A 25,633-nucleotide genomic window follows, 5' to 3' on the forward strand; every position below is an offset into this window, starting at 1 on the left:
ATAATTGCCTAGGTAGAGCTGACGTTGGGATGTTCTGGTGCTGCAGGTAACTCGCGTGTTGCATAGACAGAAGTAGCTTCAGGCATCTCCCTGCCAGCTGTCGCCTCACACAAGGTGAGAAGGCTCATGCTGTCAGACAGAGCTGCCAGAGGCGAGGTTCGGATTATGCCATTCACCCTCTCCCCATGTATGACCAGTGTTTCCTGTCTCATCTCACGTCTTGCTGCAGCATTGCCAAGCTGTGACCTTCCTTCTCTGCCCACCTGGCCCGAACTCTCGCCTAATGCCGCAGCTACCACATGACCCTTCTGGCCTGGATGCCTGCAGTTCCCCTGCGCTCCCCTGTCCATTTGGAATGCTGCTGCTAAGGTCATCTGCTTGGGTCATCACCCCGGCCCCAGCACCCCTCCCTTGGCCACCCCTCTTCCAACACAGATGTCTCTCCTCTCCTGGGCAAACCCTTCCCCCCTCCACCTTGCACAGCTTAGCCCCCGACGTCTCACCACCTACTATCATGTCACAAGGTCAGAGAGACCCCACCCTCCTTAGCCTGATTCCCCACAGTCCCCTCCATCCTCCCTCCTCACGCTGGAGAAGCTCCATGAGTGGATCCATAAAGCCAGCAGCTCATCCTGCTTCAAATCCCTCCCCAGCGCCCCACTCTGGGATGATGCAGATAGGGAACTGAAAGCTGGTGCTCGTTAGACTGCTGGAGAGCTGCCCTCATGTCGCTGCCTGGCCCCAGATGGAGTGCAGAGCTGGTCTGTGCTGTTGCCACGGCTAGGTCCCTCCTTAACCCACAAAGTCCTCGGGGCCGTGACTCGCATTTGTTCTGTCTGTGCAGCACCTGGCGCCCTGGTCTTGACTGACCATCTAGGTATTGTTGTAACATAAGTGATAAATAACCATTCTCTCAGTGTGTCCACAACACTCCCCTTCCTGGAGAAGATACCAACCTGCCCCCCACCCCTGTGACTCAAGGACCACTTGATGCCAGCTGGCAGTGGGGGTCATAGAGGGACAGGGTTGCCCTGAGTTCACCAAAACAAAGCCCTGTAAGGCGTCTGCTTACAGCCTGTGTCACACACATCAATCATTGTGAGACATACGTGCAGAAAATATGTGAGGAGTTCTGGATATATGCTGAAAATGATGTTCTCTAAGCATTATCGTTAAAAGCCGCTCAGTCATGCTTGGAGACAAACTCCTCCAGACGGGAGGTGGGAGACCCTATCGCCTTGGTGCATTGCATGTGTCACACCAGAAGTCTCTTGGTGAAGTGAGTCAAATGCTAATGAAGAGCTCGCAGAGATTTCAGAAGCAAAGGAACAAAAAGAGGTAGACAGTGGGGGATGGGGGCCTGTTTTCAGGAGAAGATCAGAGTTCTGCTCTGGTATTTCTGGGCACGCAAAGAAACACTCTGGTGACAAGAAGCTGCCAGCAGGGTCGATCTGATGAAGGGGGATCCCAGCCATGCTGGTTGAAAAGGCCTGGGGGTAAACTAGGCTGCAAGAGACAGCCTGTCTTGTGGGTTAAGTTGAGGCTCTAGAAAGCGAGTTATGATTTTGTTTCATGTGTAACCCTGTGTTTCCAGTCCTCGTACCTACTATCATTGGCGTTTCTGATAATAAACTCATTCTCGTTTTCACTGTGGCTGTAGCTAAGTGCGGTGTGTTAAGCGGAGTGGTGATCCTGAGTTCAAACCACTGAGCTGGTGTGCACTGTTCCTTGGGGAGCAGAGACTTGGAGGGTTCTGTGATTGTTCTGGATCAGGGCTGAGCCCTCCAGAGGGACGCTCAGAGCACTCAGGGCTGGTGTGTGCCTATCGCTGACCTGTACAGACAGAGCGAGGCAGGGCTGGGAGGCCAGGCTTGTGCTGTCAGAGGCTGGTGGAGTCACGGAGCTGATCCACAGCAGGCACAGACAAGGCTCTCACGCTAAGAGCAAGTGGTAGCGAAGGGCCTGGGTACTGCTGGGGAGCGTCACAGTGACATAGTTGGCTGGATCTATACTCAGTTTCCTGGTTAGCGAAGGGTCACGCTCCGGGCACTTATATACAGTTAACGTAGATACTCGGAGATTCACAGGTAAAGAAAAGGTTGTGGTTTGTTGTTCTCAGTAAGGGACTGGAGCAGCAGGAAAGGCAAGGTCATGCTGGATATACCAGGAAGCAGCGAGAAGTCGCTCACTCCCAGACACAGCACAGACACACCTGTACAGGGCACAGGCTCCCAGAGCTACTCTTCCCGGAGCCCTGACCAGCTCCCACGGGCTGCTCTCTGCAACCCCGCACTCCCCAGGCCCTCCAGCTAGGACTAAGGCAAGTCTCTCTGTACAGCACAACCTGCCTGCTCCTTTGAGTCTCTCCCTGAGCCGAACCCTTTATATGGACCAGGTCTCTGCTAGGAGGCAGCTAATCAGTCTAGGTAGTGGCTGGGCCCTGTCTGCTCTTAAAGAGCCTGTCAGCCTATAACAGGGCCTAGGGCTTTGACCCTCGCCGCCTGTCTCTAGGGGATGTTGTGAGGGTGCACCTTGCTCTTAGGGCTTTTCAAGGTTCCTTCCCCACTCTGAACTCTAGGGTACAGATGTGGGGACCCACATGAAAGACCCCCTAAGCTTATTTCTACCAGCTTAGGTTAAAACTTCCCTAAGGCACAAAGTCTTTGCCCTTGGATTAGGTAAAACGCTGCCACCACCAAGTGTTTTAGACAAAGAACAGGGAAAGGACCACTTGGAGTTCCTATTTCCTCAAAATATCCCCCCAAGCCCTTACACCCCCTTTCCTGGGGAGGCTTGAGAATAAACAAGATGAGCACAAACCCCTTGGATTTTTAAGACCCAAAAAACCCAATCAGATTCTTAAAAATCAGAACTTTATTAGAGGAACAAAAAAAAAAAAAAGATAAGAGAACAACTCTGTAAAATCAGAATGGAAGATAATCTTACAGGCAGTCAGATTCAAAACATAGAGAATTCCTCTAGGAAAAACCTTAAGTTACAAAAAGACACAAAACCAGGAATACACATTTCCTCCAGCACAGCTAATTTACAAGCCAAAATAAAGAAAACTTAAAGCATTTTCTAGCCAGATTACTTACTAACTTTACAGGAGTTGAGGGGCTTGCATCCTTGATCTGTCCCCGGCAAAGGCATCACACAGACAGACAAAAACCTTTTTCCCCACCTTCAGATTTGAAAGTATCTTGTCCCCTCATTGGTCATTTTGGGTCAGGTGCCAGCGAGGTTACCTTAGCTTCTTAACCCTTTACAGGTGAAAGGATTTTGCGTCTGGCCAGGAGGGATTTTATAGCACTGTATACAGAAAGGTGGTTACTCTTCCCTTTATATTTATGACAGGGCTCCTTGTCCCTCACTAATCCCTGACCGTTGTACGGATATTGATCTCAAAGGCCTGAAGAGCGAAAGGGGTTTTAAACCCCATCACTGTCCAGTGTTAAACAGCACGAGATAGCTTCAGCGGGCGTTGGGCATACCCAGGAGCATGCGTTCACATTGGAAGCTTATTGATTAAACACACGAAAGAACAAGAAATCAAAGCCAGCGTTTCCACAGTCTCTCTCCTTCTGGAGTCAAAATACCAGTCTCTTATTTTCAGAACAATCTTTCCTCAATGAAAAGGAAAAGGTTAATTTTACTCTCAGGCCTGATGTGAGGGGAATTCTTGTGGCCTGTTCTAACAGACAGAGCCAAGGTGGAGGAGAGACGGGATAGAAAAGATGAATGAAATACAGCTTTTGCTGATGTTTTTGGAACACTGGACTGCTGGTTAGTTACGAGTAGGTAGCTTGGCTGGCAAGTCAACCATGACACCTACTGCTTGGAGCCTGGTTAGTTACAGTCTGGTCAGGGCTGTCATTGGGTTGGATCCTTGCTTAGGCAAGGCAAGTTTGGATGAAAAGCAGAAAATAACCCGGGAAGGGAATACAATATAGGATCTTACGTGCCTTTGGGGTACTAGTAATTAGCTATCCCCACTGGTGGGCTGAGGGCTGGATGCCAGGATAAAGGGATGACTTTCAGCACTCACAGGTAGAGACAAAGTTCCCCAAACAGGAGCAAGGCCAGCCGGCCTTCCCCCCAGGAAGAGTCTTAGCTGAGTTGCAGAGCTGCAGGCAGGGGAGGCGCTGGGGGAAGATTATTCTTTTTTTTTCAAAGTTGTCTTTTAAGAGCCCCAAAAAGGAGTACAAGTGGGTGACATGTTTTAGCCTCATTATTTTGTCCACTAGTGAAATCCATTTCTGTAAGGCCATGCTTGGCATGGCTAACTTTGTTCCCACATTTGCTTGTTCACCAAGTCTGATCTCCCCACCGTCCTTGATTTACACCGAGCGGTGGTTTGTTTGTGTTCTGCACCTATTGCAACATTCATCGTTATAAACACCTGGACCTATTTGCCGTGGTTACTGTAACATCTTATGAACTAATTGAGCTTCGGGTAACTTTGCAGATCCAGTCATCGCAGCGCCCCGCAGAGAGTCAAGCAGTCAAACAGCCCCAGCAGAGCTGGTCCATTACAAAGCCATCAGCTGGAGCTGCCCAGCAGCCAACCCACATCTGACCCTCCAGACGGGAGGGAAGGAATGGGAACACTGCTAGTGGCAGGATCTGGCAAAGTGCCAAGGCAGTGCTCCAAGACCGTGCTGGGGGGAGTGTGGCAGCCACAGGGCAAGCAGTAGTGCCTAGTGCTGAGAGAGAGCCAGTGCTGAGCAGATCCCTGGGTTGTGCCCCGCTGCCTTGGTCAGCCCTGCCTACCCACAGAGAGCTTGGAGTGCTGATCAGCCAGGAGCTGCCCAGAGCACAGCTGCAGCCAGGGCAGAGTCCTGCGTGCCAATGGCCTGGGCAGGAGACCCCCTCAGTGCAAAGGATGCTGTAGAAGACATTAGAAGAGAGGGGGACTGCTTGGAAAGAGGAATACAAGAGGCATGGTTCTGGAGTAGAAAATCATGCATGCGCTGGGGAAGGGAGACCAGATGCTTCTATTCACCCTTCTCATCAACACCAGAATGAGGTGGCACTGGACAAAACTGACACACGTTTAAACTGAGCCAGACAATAGTCTTATATGTATTGCACATTTAGCCTGTGGAACTCCCTGCCACAGGATGTCAATGAGCCCAAGAACTCAGCAGGGTTCCAGCAAGGAGCACATATTTGTACTGATAGTGAGAACAGGCCATGTAGGTGTGCAAGGGCTATAAGCCTCCCTGCATAAAACAACCACTAACAGGGTCTTGAAGGCATTGCCCCGTGACAGAGGTGGGTAAACTACGGCCCTCGAGCTCCCACCCGGGAGTGGGGTCTGGGGCTTGCCCTGGTCCGGCACTCCAGCCAGGGAGCAGGGTCGGGGGCTAATCCTGAGCTCCTAATGTCACCGTCTTTCCAGCCCCAAATCCCCTCTCTAGAGTTACAGAGCTTGGTGGCTGTTGGAGCAGCCAGTGCCCAGCCTGGATCCCCGCTTGGGGCTGTGGATTCGATCACTCTGCTCCCCAGCCACAATCCCAAGAGCTTAGAGCTGCCCGTAGAGGGCGTTCAGGGCCCTGTTGGGTCAGAGTGCCGGGGGTGGGGGACAGCGCCATCCAGCAGCACACACAACTTGGGCTTAAGATGCTCTGTGCTAAGGCTCTTATCTCCCAGCCGCAGCCCTTACCCTTCTGAGGAGTAAAGGGTTCTCTCTGGGGCTTGAGGGCCAGCTAATTGTGACACTTGGGGGTTACCTGACGTGTCCAAGGGGCATCACTAACTTGCTCTCAGCCTGTCTGCTACCACAAGCAGAAATGAGTGCCCTGTCCCTTGTCCTCCAGACACCCGTAGCATACACTGATCTACTACCTCTGTGGAAACAGGGCCCAGGGCACGGGTCTCACCTCAGTTCAATACTCTCTGTAGCACAAGGCACTTAGACAGGGGTCTAGTAAAAGCAAATAGAAGTTTATTTAACAGAGCTTGAGACAGATTCAGCTAAAAGCACGTTTAAGGATTTGGACACAAGATTACAGCTAAAAGAAAACATGGAATGCAATCCACAGCCAGTGTGTGTTAACGAGCGATGTCCTAATACGGTCTCTCTCCCCCTTGTGGCGCTCATCGAGTCCAGAGAACTGGGCTCTACCTTGCACGCCCGCTGGCAGAGTTTCCTCTCTGCAGTGGATAACACCTCGCGCCATTTTGTCTGCTCTCGTACAGTTACGGGCTCTTCCAATTGTCTCTGCCCAGAGCATTCTCCTGGGTTGGTTGGGTTTGATTGGGGCACGGGCTCCCAGCTGGGCACAGGGCACGGCGCGGTCAGACTGGGCACGGGCTCCCGGCTGGGCAAAGGGCATGGGGCGGTCAGACCAGGCACAGGTTCCCAGCTGGGCACAGGGCATGGGGCGGTCAGGCTGGGCACAGGCTCGTGGCTGGACACAGGGCATGGCAAAGTCAGACCTGGGGCAGGCTCTTGTCTCAAGTGCCTTAGCTTTCACCCACACCTCGGGGTCTGTGCACGGCCGCTGCGAAGCGTAATTCCCAGCTCCGTACATCTACATGCGCTAGCTTTCTATGAGCTCGGGCACTAAAAATAGCAGTGTAGTGATACAGGCAGTGGGATGGGGGAGCTACGCTCCTGTTTGAAACCCTAGGTCCATAATTGGGGGGCTAGCCCTTTATGGCTTGGCCTCCAGCCAGCTGCACTGGCGTAAATCATGTCTACACCAGGGGCTTGTAGTAGGAGCTAATATCAAGCACTTCTGCCACAGTTTGGGTCCAGTAATTGCCCGCTGTGCTACTGGACACCCCAGAGAGAAGAGCTCTCAGCAGCTGGTCCCAGCGTGTTGCTTCTTTCCACTGTGCTCTGCGTGTTTCGAGGGAGACAGTCCCGACTGCTGTCCCACAGGGTTTCTGATCCCTGCCAGGCTCCATTTTCTTCAGCCTCTGGTGCTTCACACATTCCAGTGTCCACATCCCAGTGGGCTCTGTGCACCCAGCTCCTCTGCATGGAAGGGAGATGCTCCCAGGGGAATGACAGGTCTGTCTGTGGTCCCTGCTGGAGGCTGTGCCAATATGTGGCACAAGTGGCTTGTTTCTCCCCAGCTCACGCAGCCTATGGCCTGCTGACCAGGCACTCACAGTAGCTGCCCTGTTTTCCCCATAAACATGCAGCTGTTTCATTACATGGAACAGAAGCAAGGGAGCCTGGGAGCTCTCCAGCCTTGCTGACACCTTCCCTTCTCCTGGTCTTTCCCCCAGGTCACCTTGAGCATCTTCGAGCTGGCCACGGCTGCCGGGATCCCATGCGACATTGATCCAGCCCTGGTGACTGCACTTTCCAACCTGAAGACAGGTAAGAGCCAGGCTGGGAGCTGCCCTCTAGCCCAGTCTCCCAGCGCTGACACCGCCCTGGGTTCTGGCTGCACTCGCTCATTCAACATGTGATTGTGAATTGTGACACATGCTTCTGTCCCAGTTTCCAGACACGTATGCTAGAGATGTTTGTGTCTGTAACAATACTCAGCTCCCACAAAGGAGGGGCTCTGGATGGGTTAGGCCCTGTCTACACTAGAAAGTGGTAGCATTTTAACTATCCCAGTCTAGTCCAAGCAGTACATCCCCACCCAGCATGAATGCAGTTATTCCAGTTTAAAGGGGCTTTATGCCAGTCCAGCTATTCCTGAATGGGATGCCATCCCCCCTAGGGCTGGTGCCAGGGTGACTATATCAGTACAATATCACCCCCCACACCTGACATGCCCAAAACAGGACACTTTTCCAGTGAGGACCAGGTCTTAGTTCACCAAGTGCTTTGAAGATACAAGAGCTAAGGTGACCTTGAGCAAGTCACTGCCTTGCTCTGTACCTCAGTTTCCCCTCTGTAAAATGGGAATGATGATAGTGACCTTTGGGTTCTCTTCATTAAGAGCTTGTTATTAGCGGAAGCCCATTAGAAGGGGGAATTGCCTTACCCTCAAGCATCTGTCGCTGGAGGCAGAAGCCATCAGTAGCTGCCTCCGTGCAATGAGTGAAGCCAATAAAGATTTGGGCAGGGATGACAAATACACCTTCAGAATACACGCAGCATTGTCACAGGTGCCGCAGCTGATCCAGGGACGTTCCGGGAACACAGCCGGGATCCCCGCGGCTCTGCTCCCCCAGCTGTCTGCATGCCGCCTACCAGCCTGGGACTTGCATGAGAGCTCTCCCTTACCCCACCACTTTGGCAGTTTTTTCCATGGTACACATGCAGCTTCAAGCGAATCTGAGCAGTGTCAGTTATGTTCAGTAAAACTCAAAGCTCCGGAGCAGCAGGGACCTGACTCCATCTATTAGATAATTTACTGGCCTGTCACAGCTGCTGGGTGATTTTATATATATATATGTATATATATATTTGTAAGTCAAGTCGCCAAGCCGGGGAGAAGAACGGACAGTGTAAACCGAGCATATTACTGAAATCTCTGGTTGGACATCTTCTCCCTCTCTGCCTGATAGACAGCTTGTCCCCTGAGGAGGAGTACAAGTCAGCCTGTCTGCTGCTGGTCTTCGTGGCTGTATCTCTACCGCTCCTCGCCTCCGACCCCTTCTCCATTTACAGCATCGAGATGGACGGTAAGAGGCCGGGACGGGCTGCTTTCTAAACGCCGAAATCTATTCACCCGCCTCACATGCCGATAAATGGCCCAGTGGCGCCATCTGTGTCTTTGCCGTCAGTGCTCCATGACTAGATTCCCATCCTGCCCTGCAGGGGGCGTCCCAGGACACCACCCTACTTTCCTGGGTGAATGGCCCCGGGGTGGGGGCAAATGCTCAGGCTGCAGGGCAGTTTGTGGAAGTTCTTGTTACAAAACACACACTCCCAGAAAACGGGACCTTGTTTCGAGCGCTGTTCCGCACTCCAACCCCAACTTACATTAGTGGAAAGGCTGAGTGAGGTCCCGGAGCTGTTTAACATAGGCCTGACTCACATTTCAAGGGAACCTGCCCCAACTGACGTGTTTAATTATTTCCATAATTCATTTGTCAAGAAAAATACAGAAACGAAAAAAGAAAAATGCCCACGTCTCCCTGCTGGGATAGGGCTGCTCGTGCACGTCACATCAGTGACAAGCAGAGGACTTCTCAGCATTAGGCCCTGATCCTGCCCCAGGAATACAGGACTGGAAGGACGCTCACATCCCAACCCCTGCTATTGCCGGCAGCCCCGTCAGATCATCCCCTTCCTAAACATCTCAAGCTCCATCTTCCAACTCAAGAGGCTTCTTGCCTATGGGGGGGCTGTTCCCAAACCTCCCTCCTCTGATGGTTAGAAACCTGCTTCTCATTTCCAGCCTCCGTTTATCCCTGGCCCCTGTGTCAGCCTTGTCCTTTAGCTTCAATAGCTCTGCTCCATCCCTGGCATTTCCCCCCGAAGGGTTTGCAGAGAGCAGCCCCCTCCCTCTCAGTCTCACTTGCTAGGCTGACCCAGTCTCCTCTGTAAGATCAGTTCGCCATCCCCTGGCCATCTTAGCAGCCCTTCTCTGCGCCTCTGCCAGTCGGTATTCATTCATCAACAAGGCTGGCCACAGCTGCACCCGGTATTCTGGAGGCGGTCTCCCCAGTGCCGTGCCAATGGCATTAATACTTCCCTAGCTCTGCTGCCAATACCTCCTCAGGCCATAAGCGCTGGACTCACCCCAGTGACTTCAGTGGGGTTGAGATGCACATGTGTAAGTGCTCCCAGGATCGGGCCCTTAGATGCAGGGGTGGTGTCTTTGTAACGGTGCTGGGGGTGCACTGGGGGTGCTGTTGGGAGACAAGCCGAGCCTCCCTGTCCAGTCGCAGTTCAGTGAGCTGTGAGTGCCAAGCCCCCCTGTCTCCTTCTCCCTGCAGGGTACAACAACAATATCCACTGCCTGGCCAAAGCCATCATCCAGGTGTCTGCCGCACTCTTCACCGTCCACAGCAAGAACATTGAGACGCACCTCAAGGAGTTTCTGCTGGTGAGCGGCTGCGGGCGGGTCTCATTCCACGCAGCGGGCTTATGCGCCAGGTGTACTGCCCCTGAGGGCATGCTGGGAGTACTGCACCCTAGAGCGTACTGGGAGTACGGCTCCCAAGGGCATGCTGGAATACTGCCCCCAAGAGCATATTGGGAGTATTGCACTCCAGAGCGCACGGGCAGTACTGCCTGGATGGCATGCTGGGAGTACTGCCTCCAAGGGCGTGCTGTGACTACTGCTCCCAAGGCTGTACTGGGAGTACTGCGCCCTAAGGTGAACTGAACGTTTCTCCCCAGCTGAACTGGTGCTTGCAGGATGTGGGTTATGAGGTGCTCAGTGAATTCATAGCTACCTCTTGCTTCTAGGTGGGCCGTGCCCGAGACAGTCTGTTTATCCTCCAAATGGTCCAACCCAGGCACATGGGAATGGCCAGGGATTCAGCTACTTCAGTGTCCTGCCTGACAGCTGGTAGCTCCCCAGCTGTTAAGGCCGGAAGGGTGATCACCCAGTCTGAGCTCCTGCCTAGCACCGGCTAGAGAGCTTCATCCACAGTGACCACAGCAAATACTGCCTGGGTCCCACGAGGTGGGTCATCCTAGGCACCGCCTAGGCACCGCCTCCTAGGCACCGCCAGGTGTTTAGCAAGCGTGAAGGCAGCCAGGGGTCTGTGGGGGATGGCATCACCCCACAACAATCACAGCACAGGGATGTGGGAGGGGAAGGCCGGCTGGACCTGCCTGATTCATCTCCCACTGAGTTTGGATTTGGGGTTCCGAGGGGCCTCCCGCTCCCAGGTGTCTGGCATTGGAGGCGGCTGGCATTGGGGGAAAGGCGACAGCCCCAGTAAGTGGCTGTCCCTGCTGCCCTGCCAGACAGTAAGCTGGCAGGGAGTGTCCAATGCAATAGGGATGGACACAACCACCTGCGTTCCAGCCAAGCCACCTCCCTGCCAGGGACTCCCACTGGCAGCAACCGAGCAAGTAGCTGACATACTAGCTGGTTCCCTTCTCCCGCCTGGCACCCAGCAGCTCCCCATGCAAGTGTTGGGGAACCCATCCCCACCGTACCTGCACATTAGGAGAGTCACTGAGCACACTAGAGCCCCCTCCCCCGCATCTCCATCTCAGGCAGCCAGTGGGAGCTGTGGGGCTGAGCTGCTCTGAAAATCTGGCCATTGCTGGCAAGAATGTGAATCTTATCAGTGAGTTCTTCTAGCTGAGATTTTAACTGAGAACAGTTCCAACCCGTCCACATGGGGTGTGCGTGTGTCTGAGGGCTCCATGGGGTCTCGTCATTAGCCAAAGGTGACTTGGGGTCAGGACTCCTGGGATCTACTCTGAGCGTTGAAGGGAGTGTGGGCCCAGGGTAGAGTAGCAGTCTGGGAGACAGGACTCTGGGCTTCTATTTTGAGGACTATTGGTTAGAGCTGGGGGCCTGGCAGTCAGGACTCCTGGGTTCTATTCTGATCCTACTGTGGGAGCTTGGGCAAGTCCCTTCTTTTGGCCTCAGTTGTTCCCTTCTGTAAAAGGGGGGTGATACTGACCCACCTGTGGGTGTACATTGACCCACAATCAAGTGCTTTGGGATGCTAGAGGCAGCCAGGGGCTGAAGATCAGCGAGAACTGAGGACATCAAATCGAGCTCTTATGGCCAGTCAAGGGTGAGTCCCTTCTCAGTGGCCTGCAGCCGGAGGGGTAGAGCTGCCGGGCTGCTCGGTTGGCCCCCGGTTATAGCAGGAGGTGACAGCCACATCTATAAGAATGACTTGGGGGGGCCACTGTTTGTGGGTTCCATCTCAAGGCGCCTGGGGCTGATTTTCAGAAGGTGCTGAGCATCCACTGCTCATATTGGTTTTAGCTGGTGTTTTATCTTCTCAGCACCCCTCAAAATCAGAGCTGTGGGGGGATATCTGCTGCGGGGGTAACTTCAGCACAGAGGAGGTTTGTACCCTCGCTCTCACACCTGCAAAATGCCCTGCAGGCACACGGCTGGGTTCTGGCATCCCTAACCCTTGATTGGCTTCAGAGGAGCCTGGTGGGGGCTGAGCAGAGAAGGGTACAGCTGAGTGGGATGGCCGGGTTCTGGCAGGTATGTAATGGTGTTTGATGCCAGCCCAGAGCTTGGTGCTGTTCTCTTTCTCTTCAGGTTTTCTCTTATTCACAGCCCTTCAGTGGGGGCAAAAAACCACAGCTGACTGAGCTTGATACATTTCTGGTGGGGATGGGATGACGGGACTGCCCACAATGGCATGTAGCCAGTCTGTGACAGCTAGCAGCAAATATCTCCACTGACCAGTGATGGGACACTAGATAGGGAGAGCTCTGGGTCTTGCCCACATGCTCAGGGTCTAAGATCACCCTATCTGGGGTTGGGAAGGAATTTTCCCTCAGGTCAGATTGGCAGAGTCCGTGGGGGGTTTCGTCTTCCTCTGCAGCATGGGGCACAGGTCACTTGCAGGTAAATGGCGGATTCTCTGTAACTTGAAGGCTTTACATCCTGATTTTGATTCTATGTAGTCTGAGCTCCTGCCTAGCCCAGGCCATGGCACTGCCCGGAGCTAATTCCTGTTTGAGCCGGAGCATAACAAGGACGAGGTTTATGGCCTAGTGCATGGAGCAGTCCAGTCACTCTGGCGGGGGAAGGGACTCTTCTAGGCGGTCCAAAGTGGGTGGTGGCTTCATTTAAAATTCAGGTGGATGGTTCTCAAATGAGTCCAGCTGGGCTGGCTCAGGGGGGAAACAAACAGGCTGCAGACTGAACATGGGGTAAAAGCTGGCTGGAGGCTCTGGCATAGGCTGGTGGGTAAGGCCCGGGCTAGGATTTGGGAAGAGCTGTGTTCTAATCCTGGCTCTGCTACTGACCTGACGTGTGACCTTGGACAAGTCACTTCACCTGCCTCTGTGCCCCCTCCCCTTTATCTGTTTTCTCCACTGTAAGGTCTTTAGGGCAGGGGCTGTCTCCCAGTGTTTATGTGACCAGCCCTGTCCTTTGGGTGTCTAGGCCTGCTGTACTATAACAGAAGCTAATTAACCATGCCCCAGGGGAGGATAGCAGGGAGCAGCTGCTGCTGTCAATAAACAGTGATTCCTTCCCCGGGGAGTTCTTGTTTGGGCTCTTCAGAGGCATTTAAATTCCTTCCTAGGAAAGAGAAACAAGCAAGAGCCTTTGGAGAGCAATAAGATGACATATTGGATAAGATTGCAATTTACTCCTATCTGCACAGCTCAGTCTTGGCAGGGCTTTGCGGGCCCATCTGTTAAACTGGGGGAATTTAGCGAGGGACAAGCCACTGCCTGGTTCCCAGTGCCTCCTGGTTCTTTTCTCTCTGAGTGTTTCAGACTTTCCATGCTTTTGAGCCCTTGCTCCATGCATTTCTGGAGTCCCAAGGCCAGACACCAGAGAAAATCAATCCTGTGCCATTCTCCCTGGCTCGCAGTGAGTGATGGACGGAGGAGTTGGGGGATTGGAAAAGACTTGTGCATCAGACTATTATTTTTGGCCTGTAGGAAAACAGCCAGCTAGGGAGTGAACCTGATTCATTGTTGATTAGAAACATCAGAGATTGCAAAACGAGCCAGTGCCATCCTTTCTGTGGACGAGTTTCAACTGCAGGCACAAACCCTGCCGAGAGCTCAGGGATCAGCTGCTGGTTTGGGTCTGGCCTGGGATGATAGTAACAAAAAGCTGGCATCTCCTGATGGCCCACAATGTATAACAATTGTTAGTTCTCAGTTCACTTCCTACTGAAGAAGCATCACAGTGTAACAGACTTGTAAATTGTGCATCGGTCTAGCTTAGTCATTGCTGTAACATATGTGCATCTCCCAATCTTTAATGTATCTATCCCCACACGCACCATGGGGGCAGGGCAGGGCTAGCATCCCCATCATATGGCTGGGGAATTGAGGCACAGAGAGACTCAGGATATGTCGACACTGTTATTAAATGCGTGCGTGCCTGGCCTGTGTCAGCTGACTCGGGTTTGGGCTCCGGGGCTGTTGAATTGTGGTGTAGATATTAAGGTTCATGCTTGAGCACAGGCTCTGGGACCCACCCTGCTTGACACCACAGTTAAACAGCCTCATAGCCCACGTCAGCTGACACAGGCCAGCTGCGGGTGTTTAACTGCAAGTGTGGACATGCCTCGAGTAACAGTCATGCAGGAAGTCTGTATCAGAACAGGGAACTGAAACTGCATTTCCCCTAGTGTTTCCCTGGTCCACCTAGAGGATAACAGACTACTACCGTTGCCAGCTAATAATACCTCAGTCTCAATCATTCTAGCTCTTGACGTGCCTTACAAAGGAGGGCAGTATCACGGTCCCTGTTTTACCAGTGGGAATCCAAGGCAGAGAGTTTTGCCCAAGGTCACCCAGTAGGGTGGCCATATTTCCCTATGCTGAACACGGGGCGCCTGGTAAAATTGCTCGTATTCAAGCGAGTTCAATGGTAATCAATCAGAACTATGCTGTACAAACCTTCACATTAACATCGAATTGACTGAGCCCCTGTTAAAAAGCAATGCTGCGAACTTGGATTCTTTTTATTTAGCTTCTTATCTGTCAGGCTTTAGGGTTCACGCGGGGAGAGGTGACACCCCCTCCCATACACCTCTCTCACGTAGGGGAAGTATCTTCCCAAGGCAACACGTGGGATGGGGAGATGCAGGGTCACATGCGCCACCCCCCCCCCAGATTTCTGCCAGGGTTCACAGCAGAATGTCGCCAGCAGCAGCCTTTTGGGCGGGAGGGAAGGGATGGGAGCTGCTTCCAGGTGCGGGGTGTGGGCGTGTGGGTGTGTTTGTCTGCGTGATATGACCTGTGTCTTCGCAGAGCTCATCTCCAAACCACCCCGCCCAGTGGATGGAAGCAGCTTGTCCCTTCCTGTCCACACAGTGTTGAAAGGCAGCTAACACCTCCAGGCTGCTGCTGGCCACCAACATAATCCAGATGCCTCCTGTCCCCTGGCTACAGCTTGGGCAGGAAGGGGTTAAGCCCTAAGGATGCTTTGTGCCCCAGGGCCCACAGAACCTGACTGCAGGGGCTTTAGCAAACCAGGCCAGAGAGGTGGCTCAGCAGAGAAGGCTGCTTAGGGGACAGAGCAGCCCCATGCTCCCTGGGGGGCGGGTGAAGAGGGTTCTAAGCCCCTGTGCTGTGCAGAGCTTTGGCACATGCAGGGCTTGGCTTCTCCTGGTCAGCGCCCTGGGCAGGAGGGTCTTGGGCTTCCCTGGGGCGCCAGCCCAGCCAGAGGCAGTGGGGGAAGGAAGGAGCCTGCCGGCCAGGCTGCTGATGAGCTGAGCACTCCGACCAGGGGCTGGTTCTTTGCACAGTGCTGGAAGTGGGACGGGCCCCGCCCGGGAGCAGGGGGGCAAAGGGGCAAAGCAGGGAGAGGACAGCGAGAGGGGGAACATGTAAAGGGCCGATGGGTGGGCAGTAGAGGTGGCACGTAACCAGCTGGTGCCTGCCCGCACTCACCAGCCATCGCAGCTCGCAGTGCGCAGCCAATCCCAGCCGGAAAAGGGACGGGGAGCAGGTCACTGCTGGCTGAGAGCCAGCACACAGCGGGGGCTGCACTGACAGACCAGCAGGGAGAGCGGCCAGCCCTGCATGCTGCAGCTTTGTCCGGCCACCAGCCTTCCACACCCACCCCCATCGTTGGCCACTGGACCCGCCACTCACCGCTGGCGGAAAGGTGGCTGGCAAGCAGGGATCCGGCCAACAGCAGGACCCGCCAGTACTGGTGACGCGGGAGACAGAAAATACAGGATAATTTGCCCATTTTTAAGAAAAAGTCAGGAGGATTTAAATATGGGACTGTCCCTTTAAAAACAGGGTGTCTGGTAGCCTTATCACCCAGCAGGAAGCCAGGACTACAGGCCTAGTCTCCTGGGTGCTAGTGCAGTGCTGGATCCACGAGGCCGGGGGTTCCCAAACTTCATTGCACCGTGACACCCTTCTGACAACAAAAATCACTGCACGACCCCAGGAGGGGAGACTGAAGCCTGAGCCCACCCGAGCCCTGCTTGGTTCCAAAGCCTGGTAGGGCCAAAACTGAAGCCCAAGGACTTCTGCCCCAGGTGGGGGGCCTGTAACCTGAGCCCCGCCACACAGGGATGATGCCCTTGGGCTTGGGCTTTGGCCCCAGCAAGTCCAGCAAGGCAGCCCTGGTGACCCTATTAGAACAGGGCCCTGACCTACTTTGAGGTCCTGACCCGCTGCACTAGGCTAAGGGTCTGGCAGGCCCAAGCCACCGAGTGACTGGCATGGCTCAGCTGCTGAGGGGGGCTGGTTACTCAGGCCTGCTCCTGATCTCGCTTGCACTGGTGTATCTCCATTTACTGCAATGAAGCTGCTCCTAACTGACCTCGGTGTGTGTGAGATCAGATACATTGACGTATTCTCATGCGGCGGAGGGCAGACCCCAGCATCAATGTGCACATTCTACAGGGAGGAAATCCAGGCACTTTGCAAAGCCCAGACACTGATGGAGGAGTTGAGGCTGCTCCTTGGAGAGCCTCACAGCTGGCTGGTAGTGAGAGCATGCCAAGGGCAGGCAGCGCTGAGCTCTCAGCTGCGGGGGGCAGCCGAAAACAAACCATCTGGGCTCTGCATGCCGTTCGCTGCCCGCTGCTGCACACTCATCGGCCAGCACAGAGATCTGGAGACAGATGCAGGGCATGGGGAGGTGTCCAGGCATCTGCAGAGATAAATAATGCTGAGGACAGGTGCCAAGCCCGGGTTGCCCTTCACGAATCACAGAGCCTGTTAGATCATCAGTGCCGTCCCCCTGGGCAGCTCACAGCCCACAACAGCTGGGAATGTTTCAGGGGTGGGGATTCCATCACACCCCATGGCTTGGGGCCAGTGGTGCCGGCGACTCACTAGGGGGCGCCATTCTCGCCTACCCCAGCATCCCGGCATGGAGCGAAGGGGTGCTTGCTCGCGGAGATGGGTCTGTCAGTCTGTCTGTTCAGGCCTGTTCTACACTTAAAAGTTTAGGTCGATGTATCTGTAGCGCCCAGGGGTGTGTGACCAACCCCCCTGTGGAGATGCAGCCAGGTCGAGGGAAGAATGTTTCCATCAAGCCAGCTACCATCCCTAGAGGGGCTGTGAGGGGCTCCTAGCACAATGGAAAAACCCCTTCTCTGGCTGTAGGAAGTGTTGTCAATATGCCACCACAACAGCTTGGCTACAGCACTGTTGCAGTCCCGGTCCTGTAGACATGGGCTCAGACTGTAATCTCCTCCTGCTTCAGGGCAAACCCCATGCACTGGCTGAGTGGGGTCAGGAAGGTTATTCCACCATTGCTCACGAGGGGGGCCCTGCTCTGATCAGTGCCTACCACATGGCAGCACTAACCACGCAGCTCCCAGGCTGTTGGAAGGGGTTGAGCTGGGAGTGGGCCCATGCCTCTGGAAGAAGCAATTCTGACTGTGTGAGTGGCAGAGGGGGGCCAAGGAGGCCGGGCCGTGGCTTGCCCCCCAAACCACAGCTGGCTGGGATCGGGGGGATGTTGTATCCTGCACATGGACTGGCGAGGCGGGTGGAAGTGGAGATGTGAGTCTGGGCCCAGCTAGGATGACCAGATGTCCCGATTTTATAGGGACAGTCCCGATATTTGGGGCTTTTTCTTATATAGGCTCCTATTAACCCCTCACCCCATCCTGATTTTTCACACTTGCTGTCTGGTCACCCTAGGCCCAGCACTAGGGAGAGCAAAGCCAGCCTTTCACCTGGGTGTGTGTCAACATCCCCCGAGTTTGGGAGCCTCTGGCTGCCCCTCTCTTTGGGCCCTGCATGGGGAGCTGACCCGGTTCTGAGATTCAGCTAATGGGATTGGACAGGTGGGGAGGGACTGTCAAAAGTGCTGAACACCCAGTAGCTCCCCCTGACAGCAATGGAGAATTCCCCTCCCCCTGCTGGCAAACAGTGGAGAATCCCCCTCCCCCGCACTGAGAACAATGGAAAATCCACTTCCCTGCATAGAGAACAATGGAAAATCTCCTCCCTCATTGAGAACAATGGAGAATTCCCCTCCCCCTGCTGCGAATAATGGAGAATTGCCCTTCCCCCTCACTGAGAACAATGGAAAATCCCTCTCCCCCTGCTGTGAACAATGGAGAGCCCCCTCCCCTCACTGCAAACAATGATGAGTCCTCCTCCCCCCCCCCGCCGCCGCAAACAATGGAGAATCCCCCTCCTCTGCTGAGAACGAATCCCCCCAGTAGGAACAATGGAGAACCCCCTCTCATCCCGAACAATGGGAGCTAAGCCCTTTTGCAGCTCTGGCCAATGCACCGTTGGCAGCTGCCCAGGTGCCCCATGAACATTTTCACCTTGCTCCTCCGGCCCAGCTAAGGCTGGTGTCAGAGACGGTCTCCCAGCCCAGACGTCTCTTTGGTCCCGTTGATCCTGGTGAAGGCAGGTCACTGATTTGCTCTGTCACAAGCTCCCTGATGTTCCAGTTCCAAGCTCCAAAAGGTCCTGGCGCTAGCTCCCTGCCAGCTCGGAGCTTCCCCAGCTGGTCCCCAACCCAGGGGCCAGGAAAGGGGCGGGCGAAGAGCTGTCTCCCTGTGCCCGGTGAGTCTCTACTTCAGGAACCCTTTCCCCCTCTCCAGGCTCGGTGCCGCGCTGGGGCTGGAATGGGAGCCGTCAGGGCCCCTGCTCAGGGTGGGCCTCTGCCCTGCCCCATCCCCAGGCACTGGAGAAGCCAGAGGTCTTAATCTTTGGAGCCAGTTTTCATTACTGAGATGTGTTTAGCAAAGTTCAGCCCCTCAGGTGCCCTCAGCGCCCTTCCCCATGCACCGCGGACACTCCATCCCTTCCCCGCCACGCCCCAGAGGCATTGCCCTAGGCCCTAGCCCAGCCACGCTCTGCAAAGCAACAGACCCGGCCAGGGGGCTCTGTGGGTTCGCTTTCCTCATTAACTGGAGACTCTGCTGAGGCGCTGCGGGCAGAGCCCGAGAGCTCATCTCTCTCTCCCTCCTCACAGCTGGCGTCCGTGAGCCTCCTGCAGCTGGGACAAGAGACCGACAAGCTCCGATCCAAGAACCGTGAATCCATCTCCCTGCTGATGCACCTGGTGAGGCTTCTGCGCTCTGGGGACAATGGACAGATCCCCCTGGCAGACACTCGCCTAAGAGACACCCCCACGCACTCTGGGCCTGGGTAGGATTTGGGTGGCCCGGTGCTGAGCTGCTCCCAGACTGGAGGTGATGCTGGGCTCCCACAGAGCTTCCAGCCACGAGCTCCCGCACCTGCCTCCTCCCCTGCTCTTATTCCCAGGGCAGGGGATAAAAGCAGTCAGCAGAGCAGAGACAAGCTCCCTTCCCAGGCCTTGGGTTAGGTTTCAGGCTGTCCCCCTACAGCCTGGGCTTTCCAGCTGCCCTGGTGCTGCTGGGGGCAGAGCAGGGCGAGCTGCTTCCAGTGGTTCTCACATCCAGCCCCAGCGATGGGCCATTGCCTCCCGGGTGACTGCTCTCTCATGGCAGCCTGATCTGTCCCCTCCTGGGGACTGAGCCGCTGTCTCTGGGGCGAGATCATGGCCCCACAGATTGACAGAGCCCCTGTCTCCTTGCTCAGCCAGCCCCCTGTATAGGCAAGTGCTCTGGCACTCAGCGGGGGTCGAACCCCCAGCACCACACGCAAGCCCCTGCCACTGCACAAGGAAAGCAGCTGTAGTGCCTGGGGCCGGCGCTAGAGGGCACTGTGCCTACGCCCCTCTGTCAGTGCATTCCACAGTCACCCTGCCGGGCCCAGGTTTCCCCGAGGAGTCGGAGAGCAGGCGGTAGGCAGGCTGCGTCCAGGGCAGAGCTCATGCCTCTTGCCCCTGCACTGCCAGGGCCCGGTGTGTGCCCTCCTCACTGGTCCCTGGTGGATGGTTTTGGAACTGTGGGTACCGTTGGCCCTTACTTGGATTTACCGTCAGTGGGGCTGCTGAGCTGCTGTCAGAGGGGTCCGGGCTTCAGTCCCTGGAAGTTTAGATCAGAAGGTCCAGCCTCTTCTTCAGTGGGCCGAGATCACAGCATGCACCCAGCCTCCCCTGTCCCCCACTTCCTAGCTGCTCTCCACTGGGGAGAGACCCCTCCTTGGCTGTTTAATGCATCTGTCATTCCCCTCTAATGTGTGGGGCAGGGGGTGCAGGTGAGAGGGGGGGTCTCTAAGAAGGCAGCTGCTACCCCTGGCGCTGCCCTATTGGCACCAGACTCTGTACCCCCTTGCGCCAGGCAGTCTCAGCCCCCGTGCAGGCTGGGCAGCCAGCTATCTGTCTCCATTAGCACTGGAAGGATATTGATTTCTGCCCTGACGGGAGGAGACGGCTGTGTCTGGGGAAGGCGAGGGCTCCCCCGTCCGCTGCCCGTGATTGGTATTCGGGGAGCAGGGTGTTGGCAGCAAAGCAATTTAAATGCAAATGTTTCAATCTAGAGTTTATGAATGAGGCTGCCTGGGCTCATTGTCCCCATCTGGGGAGAGCGCTGCTGAGCCCAGCACATGGGCTCTGTGCCTAGCTCGGCTGCTGAGCCAGACCCATGGTCCTGTGACACCTAGGCGGGCAAGCACAGAGCCTGGCAGCAGGGCTGCATCCGGGTGAGGGGGAAATTCCACCGCTGGGTTCGGGGATGCTGGATTCCGTGGCTGTTGCAGTCCCTGTCCACTCTGAGCCCCCACCCCCACCCCCTCGGGTGCCTGGGGGGGATGGGCCGCCCCATGCAGCATTGCCTGGGGAGCAGGGACAGCAGAGTGGGCACCGGCCCTGGGCTCATCCCTGGCCAGGGCCCAGGGGTGCTGGAACGAGAGGTGCTGGGGAACCAGTACAAATTGTTCTTACACCCCTGTCCCTGGCTCCTTGGTCTTGTGAATGGAGGGTGCTGGGTCCATCTGCCCTGACCCACATGCACTAGAGACAGAAGGAAACCTACTGGACCCCCCCCCCATTCATCCAGCGCTGGCGTCGGAGGCTCCCCTCTCACCCAGCCTCTCCCTGCTGGGAAGTTTCAGGGGAGATGTTCTGCCCCCGGCTTGATGCCCCGTCCCCATCCCCCAGCCACGGGCGATGGCTAGGTGTGCTGTGGGGGAAGGGGGGGCTGCCAGTTATGATCCCACAACCATCTCCCAGTCTGCCCACCCTGCTCCGCCAGGGCTTTCAGGGAACGAAGGCCCCATCCAAGGAGCGGGCTAAGCCCTTTTGGAAGTGAACGCTGTGCTTGACTCTCCTGGAGACATGGCCCAGCTTTCCTCTGATGTCCAGCCATCACAGCCCCCTCCCGGCCCCTCATTTCCCAGGGGTAGCACTGTTCTTTCTTTCTGAAGCACTTTTACTCAAGGGTCAGTGTGAATTTCTGCCACAGCTGTAGCCTTAACATCTGCAGAGCAAAGGGGAGGGCAAGACACTCAGTTATGGACACTGGCCTCCCCTGCCTAGTTGTTCCATGCAAAGGGTGCCAGGACTTCTGGGTTCTATCCCCTGCACTGCCATTGCCTTGCTCCCTGACTTCAGGAAAGTCACCGATCCGCTCTCTCGCCTGTTGCCCTGCAGGATCACAGATTAATGAATTATCCCTTCTTCACTGCTGTAGGTCACCCCCTAGTACAGATGGGTAAACTGAGGCACAGAGCAGAGACGAGTTCCCCAGGGAGACAGGGGAGAACCCAGGTCTGCTGAGTCCCCAGGCAGTCCCTTAGCCACCAGCCCTGCCTTTCCCCCTGACATTCCCTGCAGCTGGTCCTTTACTCCTGACTCGCTAGGGTGCCCAGTCCCTGAGGTCTACGTGCCCAGCCACCTGGCTCTCTCTAGGGCAATTGCCGTTATTGCTGCCAACCCCGCTACTGACCACCCCATGAAATACCCAGAGGTCTCCAGAAGGCCCATGTGGCAGCCGTGCCCGGGGTTCCCCTTCTCCGTGGGGCCATACGCTGGGACACGTGGTGGAGACAGGCCTTGATGCTGCTCTTCTGTGTGTCTCTTTCAGATCGTGGAGGAGTCGTCCTTCCTGACGGTCGACATGCTGGAGACCTGCTTCCCCTATGTGCTGCTCCGCAATGCCTACCGCGAGGTGCACAGGGCTTTCGTGCTGAGCAAACTCCCTGCCCACTGACAGCTGCAGCCTGGGCTCCCCACCTCCCTTTGCCCACCCCTTCCCTGACGCATTGCAAATGAGCGCACCTTCCAGGTCGCAGAGCGGGCTCCCATATTGCCATAGGGCTTAAGGGCTGTACATATTTACATGCCCATTTGTGATGCTGGCAGAGCAGGTGCCAGCTCATGCCAGAGCCCCAGGCCAATTCCCTTGTGTATCAGTGTAGATCAAAGTGATTGTTAAATGTATAAGAGTGTAGCTGGTGTTGAAACTTCATGAAAACTAGTGGGATGTTTCTTGTATTGTTTTCACTTCTCTGTATCCCATTATAATGGAGTAGCAAACATTTATATTGTAAAAAGAAAAGGAGGACTTGTGGCACCTTAGAGACTAACCAATTTATTTGAGCATGAGCTTTCGTGAGCTACAGCTCACTTCATCAGATGTTTACCGTGGAAACTGCAGCAGACTTTATATACACACAGAAATCATTTCTGTGTGTATATAAAGTCTGCTGCAGTTTCCACGGTAAACATCTGATGAAGTGAGCTGTAGCTCACGAAAGCTCATGCTCAAATAAATTGGTTAGTCTCTAAGGTGCCACAAGTCCTCCTTTTCTTTTTGCGAATACAGACTAACACGGCTGTTCCTCTGAAACCTGTCATTTATATTGTGTATTCCTCTGTAACTAAATAACCCAGCAAATGAACCATCAAAGGAGAAAGAAGCCTTGTGCAATGCTAATAAAAAACTTTCACAGAAAAGTGCTAATTTCAAAGCAAATGGTCATTGTGTGTGATGACCAGAGGTCAAAGCCTGCAAATGCTTTCCGCACTCACTGTCATCAAAGGAAAAGCCCTCGTGGGTAGTGACCCTGACAGCTTGTTTTCTGTGAGAAGCTGGAAGTCTGGATTCAAGGAAAGATCTCTCATCTCTAGACTGTTTGGACTCTGACAGGGAAGTGTAGCAGATGCAAAGCAGAGATCCCTAGAGACAACCTGGGTACCCTGAAAAGACTTTTGGGAAACTGTCAGTTTATTACATCACTCCCACCATTTGGCATTACTAACTGTGAATCACCTGTGTGTGTAGTTCACCTGCTTTAACATCTCTAGAACTCTCATTTCCATTTCTTAGCTAATAAATCTTTAGTTTACTATGGAATTGGCTGCCAGTGTTGTCTTTCTTGTAAGATCTAAAGTACCAATTGATCTGGGGTAAGTGACAGCCAGTCTCTTGGGAGCAATCTAAATGTGATGGGATTTTTAGTGTAAGTAACCGTCTTATCACAAAGTCCAGTTTGTCTGGGCAGCAAGATAGGCTGGAGAGTCTGAGTGGAGGGTCTGTGATTCCATGGTAAGGCTGGTACAGCAATTCAGGAGTTCACATTTGTTACTGGCTTGGTGAAATCTAATTACAGAACATACCACCAACTTGGGGTATCTGCCCTGCTTCTGAGAGTCTGCCTGACTCGGCACTCACGGTTGTGAGCTGCTCCAGGCAGCGTGACAACATGCATCCCCTTTCCAAAAGGAGGTAGCATAGTGGAGTGGTTAGAGCCAGAGGCTGGGAGTCAGGACTCCTGGGCTCTATCCCCAGCTCTGGCAGGGGAGTGTGGTCTAGGGGGCTTGAACAGAGGAGCTGGAAGCAGGACTCCTGTGTTCTATTTGTGGCCCTGCTGTGGACTTGAGTGAGTCCCAGCCCCTCTCTGAGCCTGTTTGCCCATCTCTGTAATGGAGATGACGATACTGACCCACCCACCTGCCCCTTCCCAGCTGTTCTATCTCCCTTGCTGGAGAGATGGAAATTGCTCCTCAGCCGAACTTGCCAGAAATGAAAGTGAAGCCCCAAGGTCTGTGCAGGGAGATGGGATGGTTAGACCTCCTCTGGGATGGGCTGTGGCTTGGACCCATGGGAACTGGCTCCGGCTGGCCAGTTCTTGGCCCCATGCAGCCCCGGCCCAGGCGCAGACTCCTTCACTTCATGGCTTTGCTCCTTGCCAGGAGCTGGCCCCAGAGTCAGGGCTGCCAGGCCACAGCCATTTTAGGCGTTATTTAAAAGGAAGGATTTTGATTTATTAAAAAGTCTCCACCCTGGAATTCTCCGCCAGACTGAGGGTCAGTGGGGAGCCCAGCACTCGGGGAAGGGGAACGGGATTTCCCCCAGGGCAGTCCCACACCACACCTTTCCTCCCGGACTTACCCTTCCTCCCTTGGGGGAGACAGGGTGAACTCCTCCCCATCCCCAGTGAGAGCAGAGGGGGGCACGAGGGGTCATTCATTCATAGATCTCAAGGCCAGAAGGGACCACTGTGACTGTCTGGTCTCAGCTGCTGTACAGCACAGGCCAGAGACCTGCCCCACTAGAATTCCTGTTTGAGCTGGAGATCCCTTTGTTTGCCCTCGGGCCGTGCTCAGCCCTGCGGGGCTGAGGCCGCCAGGGGGGTGCTGAAACCAACCACAGTTGGTTCCTGGCACATTGAATCTCCACCCGGGATGGCGTCGCCCGAGCTCAGCTCCTAACGTGCTCCCTGGGAGCCCTGCTGACGTGGGACCCAATCCTTAGACCCACACGCACATGATCCATCAGCACCAGTGCCCCTGGCCCAGCCCCGCAATGACAGCCTCCGAAGCAAACCTCTCTGCCTTGCCGAAGAAGCACGGGGCCTGCTGATCCAGATCAGACCAAGCATCCAGCTAGCCCAGTCTCCTGTCTCAGACCCAGGGGTGAGAGCCCCCTGGGGGCAGTTATTGAATAACCTGCCCAGCTGCCCCAGACCCTAAGCGGAGCCCCTCTCCTTGGGAGATCTCGTGGCATCACTGAGGAGGAACTACCAGGGCTGGAGCATGTTAGAGAAGCCACTTGTTTCCTTTAGGTGTCTCAATGGAGCTGAACTTGTTTGTGAGTCTGGCCCTGATGCCTGACTTCAGCTAGGTGTCCTTTATGATCCCTCCACCAAACAAAGGGATCTCCAGCTCAAACAGGAATTCACATGATCCAACCATACTAAGCACAAATCCTTGTGGTGGTGAGTTCCACAGGTTAATTATGGCCTATGTATCAAAGAGTTTAATGCATAGCTTTCACCTTCATTGAGCATCATCTGGCTCTTTTGCAGAAGCAGCGGAAGCGCCCTAAAGATGGGGGGGAGGGCAAAGGCACCCGAACTATGGCCCCGCCCCCCCGTGCCGCACCCCTGGGGCCCTGCTCCTTCTCTCTGAGCCACTGCCCTTGCGCTGACGCTTCCCAGGCCCTGCCCTCACCCCACCCCTTTTCCCACGGCCCCGCCCTCGCTCCGCCTCTTTCCCAAGGCCCCACCCTCGCTCCGCCTCTTTCCCCAAGACCCCGTGCTCACTCTGCCCCTTCTCCACCAGCCCCTGCCATCATGCTGCCTCTTCCTTCCAAGACCCCCCCCCGCCTCGTTCGCTCCTCTCCAGTCCTCTCCTCAGTCATGATGGATCGGAAGGCAAAGCCCCCAAGGCCCCTGGGGGTGGAACTAGTGGCCACGGATGAGCTACATCTGGGACCCCTGAGGTTGGGAGTGTGGCCAGGGCAGAGGGAGTCTGAAGGTCCCTGAACAAGAGCT

The 25,633-nt window shown here is 55.0% G+C and overlaps 1 protein-coding gene across 5 annotated transcripts in view; it reads left to right on the plus strand.

The window, feature by feature from the left end:
- The window catches only part of NCKAP1L (NCK associated protein 1 like), a 69,740-nt gene extending 47,347 nt beyond the window's left edge, over positions 1 to 22,393 (plus strand). For 2 of the 5 annotated variants that reach the window (XM_073318933.1, XM_073318938.1), the window contains 5 exons: positions 7,246 to 7,339; positions 8,485 to 8,601; positions 9,862 to 9,971; positions 18,963 to 19,052; positions 21,940 to 22,393. In XM_073318933.1, the coding sequence (XP_073175034.1) occupies positions 7,246 to 7,339; positions 8,485 to 8,601; positions 9,862 to 9,971; positions 18,963 to 19,052; positions 21,940 to 22,065 (537 nt within the window). In that variant the 3' untranslated portion in view covers positions 22,066 to 22,393. Of the gene's footprint in view, positions 1 to 7,245; positions 7,340 to 8,484; positions 8,602 to 9,017; positions 9,210 to 9,861; positions 9,972 to 18,962; positions 19,053 to 21,939 lie in introns of those variants that run through there. The other 3 variants (XM_073318934.1, XM_073318936.1, XM_073318937.1) reach the window with 3 other exon arrangements.
- The last annotated feature ends 3,240 nt before the right edge of the window (positions 22,394 to 25,633 follow it).

Source organism: Lepidochelys kempii, chromosome 20 (assembly GCF_965140265.1).
Source record: "Lepidochelys kempii isolate rLepKem1 chromosome 20, rLepKem1.hap2, whole genome shotgun sequence".
In the NCBI taxonomy this organism is placed as follows: domain Eukaryota; kingdom Metazoa; phylum Chordata; order Testudines; family Cheloniidae; genus Lepidochelys; species Lepidochelys kempii.